The sequence below is a fragment of the Priapulus caudatus genome, unplaced genomic scaffold (assembly GCF_000485595.1).
Source record: "Priapulus caudatus unplaced genomic scaffold, Priapulus_caudatus-5.0.1 Scaffold28, whole genome shotgun sequence".
NCBI lineage: Eukaryota > Metazoa > Priapulida > Priapulimorpha > Priapulimorphida > Priapulidae > Priapulus > Priapulus caudatus.
Genome location: NW_014577089.1, coordinates 855,421 through 863,533, shown reverse-complemented (window position 1 = coordinate 863,533; position 8,113 = coordinate 855,421). Strand labels below are relative to the sequence as shown.

Sequence of the window (8,113 nt, the reverse complement as noted above, 5' to 3'; positions counted from 1 at the left end):
ATGTGAACACATTTGGGACTAACAGGGTTTACTAGAATCCCACCACTCCACCACAGAGTCACCGCAGTAGACGTTAGATGAGCGCTGTCGCTCCGCGGCACTTGTTTTGCTCAGTTATGATATCAGAGTACTTTTACTCAATCTTATCCCTGATGCATGTATGCTAGTGTGGCAGGTGGTTGTTTTTTGTTTTCATTTTTTATTTTCTGTAATGGGATCGTTTGTATCTACTGTTAAGTGATAATGATACTTCAAAACGGAAATGATGTATAGCATTTATATTTTACGTATGTGGTTATTTTTTGTCCTTGGTGATTAGTCAGGGTCAGTAGAGGTTCAAGGGAAAATTTTATATATATTTTATGGATTCACCTGTTCTTTGGAGAATTGGAAGCAACTCGCATCCCAATGGGTAGCCTATTGTTTTAATGATTTTATTCAAGGGAGATTAAAATGTACTGTTTCATGATACATGCAGAGACTATTATTTTGCTATTTATGCAAGGCTCGACACTAACTTTTTTTTTCAGTGGCCCGATCGGGCCACCAAAATAATTGATTTTCAATTTTTGGTGGCCCGGAAATGAAATCTGGTGGCCCGAAAAAAAAACAAAGAAAAACAAATCTTTATTTCAATCTCGTATTGTATATTATTTGAAAATTGGGCCGTCTGATGCACTTGCACAAGTCTTTAAACAAACCCCACACAATGGCATACACTGACATTGATGATTGAGGCATACATTTGAATTATCCATTCCACGGCATCAAATTTTCACCAGAATCTTGCATACCATTTTTCTACTTTCACACATTATTTATCTAAACACGCGCGTGCACATGCTATCGATCAGTTCAGACGTTCAAGAAGATCAAAGTCACCGAGCATGCAAATATTAAAACAAGTAACTGTAATAAAACAACAACACATTGGCTTTTATTAAAATAAAACATATACATTTAATCTCATGAAAGTTAAAATGTCTGGCAGGCTTTGAAACTGTAAAAATAAAATATTGCAGATTTAATAAGATAAAGTAGAACCATAATTATGCACGTAGCCAGTAGCCAACATGAAGGCGAGGAATGCTCGGCTGAGTGTGTCAGCATTGACAAGCCGTCCAGTGATGATCTTCAAATTCCGCTCACTCACTCTGAAAACATTCTGTCGGCAGATCATCAAACAGCGCCAGACTCTGAGTCAACCTCAAGTGCCAATTGCAGCAAATTGACATTGTTGACTGAATCTGAGAGTGAATCCGCAGATTGGAAGCCTGTAGACATATCGGGTTTACCGGCTGACCCACCAAAAGCGGCATTGAATTACGAGAAAAATGTCCCTCCTTGTATGTCTACGAGTGATTCCAACCCTACATCCGAGTTAGCCAGTCAATCGGTGATGACCGGAACCAGTAGCAATGCACAGCCGCACGCTAGTCAATCGAACAGCGTTGCTGGTTTACCTATGAAATCTGCAGTGAAAGACGCTGCAAAGCTACCGGCGAGCAGCACTCAGATGTCAGTCAGACGGCAGGATGAAGTAAAGAAGCATTTTGTCGACTGGAAAGTAGGTGGCTATTCAGCATCTCTGTCCTCAACCTCACCTGGCGAGGCAAATACCGCAAGCTTGAGGTGATTATAGTGGGTGTTGGGTGTAATTGAGTACGGTTTTTGAACTAAGTTTGGTATGGTAATTTTTAAGAGTTGCTTTGATATATGCTGAGGTGGTACTTAATGCTTACTAGTGGCTATATTCCAGCCTGCTTATAACAATTTTTCATTATTTTCTGTTTTTATGAATTTTTTGAATTTTCTGGTCTTTGTTTAGACAAATCTGTTACGCGCATAAATGCATGAATTTAATTTGAAAGTTACAGGAACTACTTCCTAAAAACGAGCATAGGATTGCTTGTGCATGATTATTAAAAATCCTGTTGTAAAAGGGCATATATATATATACGTTTTTGTAGTGGCTAAACTAACAGAATGGGCAAATATGAGTTTCGTACATATGGTAACAATCGCTGTTCTTCTTTATTTCATGGCACCATTAGGTTGGCACATGCTCTACCGATTAAGGGGGAAGAAACAGCAATTACCTCTGCAAAACACCAACTTGGCCATAAACATGGATGTAAGTCATTTGGTCATCCTTGCCTAAGATGTGTTTGTGATGCTATTGAAGTCGGGAGTACATGTTTGCCTCCTTAAAATGAGGATCTACCTGGCACTGATTGTCTTTGCTTACATTGAAAATGCATCAATAAGTCAGTGCAGTGGTGGTAAGTGCATGCCATCATCTTACCTACAGTACAGGTATATATATACAGGGTTCTCCAAGCTTTTAAATTATAGCATGGGGGTGCTACGCACTGCTAGGCGGGTGCCTCATGAAATTTTTAATTATAGAAGCTCTGAGATGGCATAATGGATACTCCGTGTGTGTACATTTGAGCAGCCTGCAATGTGGGCGTGAAAACTGTTTTGTTTGGCATGGCAACCCATCAGTAGAATTCAAAATAATTATTTCTTTGATGAGCTACGAAAACAATCGATTTGAAGTATGAAAATGAAACATTATTGTGCCAGCTAGCCTACTGCCAGTTGGCTTGGGTATTGATTGTCAGGTTCAGACTGCAAAATCTGAAAGCAAAAGCGTTTATACAACCATAGATTAAATTTTGGTACTGTAACACGCTGTACATATAAGGCTAGCCGAGTCGGTTTAGAGTTAGTGTTAGGGGTTGAGGGATAGTAGACTGTTTGGACTTGTGTGTGGCGACTGCACATACCGTAGCATCGAGACCAACGTGTATTAATTGTTTGAACTTCTTGTATAGTTACACCAGCATGGCGGCTATGATATTTAGGTGGCGGTGCATTTTAGGATGGCGGGGCTCGCGATGCTGGGCCGCTGGGAAGTACCCTTGGAGAACCCTGATATATATATATATATATATATTTCGGTGTATACAACACTTTAATACGGCGACAAATGCGACCTGTTTAAGTCAGCATTTTAGTTTCCGTTTACATGCCAATACAGGTCGGAGTGAAGATACACTATCCACGGTCAGTGATGGCACAGCTGGTCCTGTTTCTTCTCTGGTTCGCAGTGACGACAGCTTCCTTAATGCTGAGCTTGGTCTTACTGAGGATCATTTCTCACTCCCAGAGGTAATGCCAAGAAGCAGGTGGCCTTTAGTTGGTTACGTGGTAGCTATGCTGTATTAAAAAATGGGTCTATGGGGTTGGAGGTTAAGTTCCAGCAGCAAGTGTGTTTGGGAATGAGCCATAAGTTCAAAGGCAGCAGTGCATCATAGTGCTTCAGGCATTTCGTAGCCTCTGGTGAACACCAAATTGGTAACAATAGGCAACGTGGTAGGTAGAAAATGCTCATTAATGATTGCATTAAAAATTTTTAATAATTTGCAGGTATGCATGCTTTCGTTCGTGTCTCATTTAGTGTTGCACACTATAACGTTACGGTTTGTTACAAATATTTTACAGGGCCACTTTGGCATGAGCACGTCCGAGGAGCTTGAAATGGCCGTTGAGAACTGCAAAGAGCTCATACTGAATACACCTGTAAATAGTACTGATAGACGAAAAGCACTGGTTCAGAAGCTAGTACAGCTCAGACTTAAATTACTGGAATTAAAGGTACATGTAAACCCATTTGTAAACAATTATCAGTAGTGGCCCCATCATCCCAGTTGTTTAATTATTAGTTTTTGAAATTCACATATATATATTTTAGCAAGTTGACTGGGTCATGTATTTTTCTGATTCGTGGCATATATTTGAAACACTTTTGGCTCTCTACAGCTGTGAGTCGGTTATAGCACATGATCTCTTATTAATTACAGGATGAAGGGGTAATCGAAGAGGAACCGGATGTGAAAGTGGTGCTGGGTCATAAGTTCGTCAAACGAGAGCAAAGCAAGAGCTACCAGCATCACTGTGAGAAATGCTGCACGCTAATCTGGGGGATGCTGCAGCTGTGGTACAGATGCAAAAGTATGTAGGGGGGAGTAAGGAAATGCACGTGGCCCATAATTTTAGCAGTTTTGTATTTAGGTGTTTTGCTGATGGTGGCTCATTGCATTGGCTCTGAGTTGTCTTATTTAAATGCCTGGGGTCATGCTATATGCCATTATTGTCAGCTTCAGCTCCTGTTCTTGTTTGCACAAGAGTATTGTATACCTATTATTTACATGTATTTGTGCGTGAATGTGTGATTATGTCTGTAATGCATCAAAGAGCCTGAGTAATGTAGACTTTGTACATAGATTGTACTTTGATTGGTCTTGCAATGATGCATAGCTATGTGTCAGATACTACCTACCGACTTGCTTCTGCATTGTTTTTGTTTTTTACAAATGTCTATTTAATATAGTGTATGAAGTTGTGATGTGCTTGAAATTGCTACTCGTGCTATGCTTTAATACATTAATGTACATGTTCTATTTTCAGAATGTGGTTTCCGTTGTCATGGTAAATGCCTAAACCTCATAACAAGAACTTGTGCCAGTGTAAAGGTAACTTTTCTGCTATAAGTGAACTGGGTAATTTTTCTCTAAGTTTCTGCATAACTGGTATAATGTAATTATAATGGGTTATTTAAATACAGGATTATTGTTTGAGTAATTGGCTCAAAATTATCAAAATAAGAATTGTTTTCATACTACTACTACTCAGCGGACGCATCCGAGATAGAGTTCGCAATGCCATGCCATGAATATTTGTCCATCATCAGTGTCTGCATGTCCGCTATGTCATGCTGGATATCCCTTGCAATGCAGATAATTGTTCTCATACCGGTATATTATTTGTAACGTTTTTCTTTCAGGTTCATGAGAATCCAGTATATATACTAAATATCTGCCCAGAAGTGGGCTTAGATACCCAGAACTACAGGTGTGGGGATTGCCACTGTAGATTACCTTTCGGTATGTCTAATAGCAGAAATAACTCAGGTAAATAAGCATGAGTGTTTAAAGGAATTATTTCACAAATAACTGCACAATCAAGAAAAACATTGAACAAAACAAAAATATAGTCTCACCTAATAGCAGACATGTTACTGAAGTTAATGTGAAGTGGAATGTTACAAAACTACCAGTTATTTTCATCAAAAGTTCTCATGCATGGACTCACAAACTTGTTAGTTGTACCTAACTAACCAACTGCACATTATGTGACAACATTTGCTTGCACCTTTTTTTTAAACAAATTTACGGAAAACTTGAAATTCTTATGGATCCTTTCCTAAAAAAGCGAACACGGTTAGCACCCTGCATTATCACCCACAATTATAAGCTCTCGTGCTTATAATTTATGAAACGGATGACATATTATGGATTATATAATACACTGAAGTCTGAATCAATGTTAATAGTTAGAATGTGAGTGTGATCGAAAATGTACGCACCTCTACTGCATTGCTCAGTGAAAGGCTGTTGTGAGCTATTTTCAATTTCTAATTTTCGTTGACGTTCCACTAGATGGAGGCACAAGTCCCCAAAAGCAGTGTGACTACACTGGGCTATACTACTGTAGGGATTGTCATTGGAGCGATATGGTTCCAATACCAGCCAGAATTCTTCACAACTGGGACTTTGAACCTAGAAAGGTAATTACTAGACTTAAACCCTACTGGCTGTTGCTAATATACGTATCACACAATTGCAATAATGTACCCAATCAGGATGAGTGCACCAGAGCTGATGAGTAAATTGGCAAGTAACTATCTCAATTTTGATAACATCCGCACCTGCATCGCGGGGTGATTAGAACGTTCTTACAGTTGCTTGTCATTGTGCCTATTGCAGGTGTGTAGGGCTTCTAAGCAATACCTCAGGTTGATGCAGAGAAAGCCAGTGATCAGACTTCAGGATATCAATCCTATGATGTTCAACTTTGTTGATGAATTAGGAAGATTGAAGGTGAGCTGAGCACAATGTTTAGCAGCATGTGTATTTAGCTCATCTGACGAAGTCAGATGCAGCTTGTAGAATCGCATGAGCGACCGTCCGTGTGTCCGTGTGTCTGTCCGTTCGTCCGTCAACAGTTGGGCACAAATCTTAACCGCTCGACGTACGGTAACGATATTCGAGACGTCGGGTGGGATTGTGAAAAGGACTCGGGCTGACCAATTTAGGGGTCAAGGGTCAAAGGTCAAGATGTGTCAATGGAGGGGGAATATTTTCCTCTTAACTTAAGGTATAGGAGGAAATACGGAATTGCGGCACAAATCTGAATGGCTTGACCTATGCTCTTAATATTCGGTGTATAGTGTGATGGGCAGGAAACCCATCACCAGTGTGAAATTGGAGGTCACAGGTCAAAGGGCAGTGGGGGAAAGGTCATAGCCTAATGGGACATAGCCTAATGGACAGTGAAAAACATTTTTGTTTCAGTGCTGACCTACCATTTTTATCACTTTATTGAAAGGACCATGAAATTTGCTTTCCACTGACGTGCGAAGAGTAAGTGTCTGATAATTTTTTGACCCTCAAGAGGAGGGTTAAACATGGATTTGTTGAATGTTAACAAAGGACTGAACTGCTTTTGCTATTAGAGACCCTTCCATCCGACCTCTCCCCCCACTCTCCCCCCACCACCACCACTGCGCTCGCGCTCGACGCATATCCATGATAACATGTTTAAATATAGTAAGTGATTCTGTGAAGTCATTAAAGTTACACAGCTGTATCTTTATTACTGTACTACCAGTAGGTATAGCACAGCCTATCATAGATTTTAGATCTGTATTAGTAGTATCCTAGATATATGCTCTGAGCGCGAACGCAGTGGCAGGAGGGCGCACTTGATTCGGTTGCCAGTGAGTTTACCAGAAGAATACCAGGGGCCCGTTGTCAGAAACAAAATTAGTCTTAACATTCGTTTTAACATTAACAATTTTTCCTAGACCGTCGACATCACTTTGTTTCGTATTTTTATGAAGAAATCTGCTACGATTTTTCATTCTCGTAACTTCGCAGCGTTTCTGTCAACGGTCTAAGAGAAAAAGTTAATGTTAAGACTAATGTTAAGACTAATTTTGTTTCTGACAACGGGCCCCTGGCTACAGTACACGTCAGTTGAGCGCTGTCGCTCTGCGGCACTTGTTCTAGTGTGTGAGTTCGTCACATTATCGTGTGGCACGCCGGTAACTGCTGTTAGTGTTGAGTAATCTGTAAGATGCATGTTATATTTTAGTAATGGTTTAAAGGTACACTTGATGATTCATTGTTGGTATAATTTCTTTTGCCAGGAACGAAAAATAATCAGCAGGTTGACATTTTCTCAATTATATTCAGCTACATTTAGTTTTCAACTGACAGGCAAATATATTGTGTTTTTGTGTTTAAATAGCATATATTATAGGTGAACATTTTATTCTTTTAGTTTTGCAGTCAGATAACGGGAGGGTCAATCAATCTTCAGTCTGTTATATTGGCAGTAATTAACTACTGATTACATTTTCTGTTTAGAAACAAAGAGAAGAAATTATCATTATGAAGAGATATTTTCTTGCATGTAAAGATGCCCTGGTCAGTGGAATACTTCTACAGGTGAGTATGATTTTAACTGAAATTACGCTTTTCTAAATTGCCATTAATTGTAATAATTAGGGAAAGATGGTAATGGGCAAATTGTCACAGTGTTGTGTGATTATGTGCATCAGGAATAATTATTTTAAGTGGATGGTGTTCCAGTCATTTAAGACTCTAACTTTGTCAGTCCTAGCTAATACCCTGTCTTACACTGGCATCAAAATTGTATTGTCAACAACCTAGTCATACTTTAATGCACTACCATGGATTCTCCTGTGGATTGGAATAATGGAGATCATGTGTTGGAGATAGATGGGGGGTGGACATTACGAATATAATTTAATGGTCTTGGTTGGAGAAAAGAGATAGAAGGCCACAGAGCGTCTTCAACGTTTGTGTGTGCGTGCTTGGCAGTCCACACTATCGCTTGTCTCATTTTTAGCTCTTCTGACGTAGTCAGATGCAGCTTGTAGAATCGCATGATCGTCTGTCCGTCCGTCCGTCCGTCCGTGCGAGCGTCCGTCCGTCCGTAAACAGTTGGGCACAAATCT

General features: G+C 39.8%; 1 protein-coding gene across 6 annotated transcripts in view; it reads left to right on the top strand.

Annotated features, from left to right (window-relative positions):
* The window catches only part of LOC106815331, a 42,116-nt gene that overhangs the window by 23,789 nt on the left and 10,214 nt on the right, over positions 1-8,113 (top strand). For 4 of the 6 annotated variants that reach the window (XM_014819793.1, XM_014819800.1, XM_014819815.1 and 1 more), the window contains 10 exons: positions 1,054-1,632; positions 2,055-2,134; positions 3,047-3,177; positions 3,511-3,663; positions 3,870-4,020; positions 4,477-4,541; positions 4,853-4,979; positions 5,508-5,635; positions 5,835-5,948; positions 7,500-7,580. In XM_014819793.1, the coding sequence (XP_014675279.1) occupies positions 1,054-1,632; positions 2,055-2,134; positions 3,047-3,177; positions 3,511-3,663; positions 3,870-4,020; positions 4,477-4,541; positions 4,853-4,979; positions 5,508-5,635; positions 5,835-5,948; positions 7,500-7,580 (1,609 nt within the window). The remainder of the gene's footprint in view (positions 1-1,053; positions 1,633-2,054; positions 2,135-3,046; positions 3,178-3,510; positions 3,664-3,869; positions 4,021-4,476; positions 4,542-4,852; positions 4,980-5,507; positions 5,636-5,834; positions 5,949-7,499; positions 7,581-8,113) is intronic. The other 2 variants (XM_014819808.1, XM_014819786.1) reach the window with 2 other exon arrangements.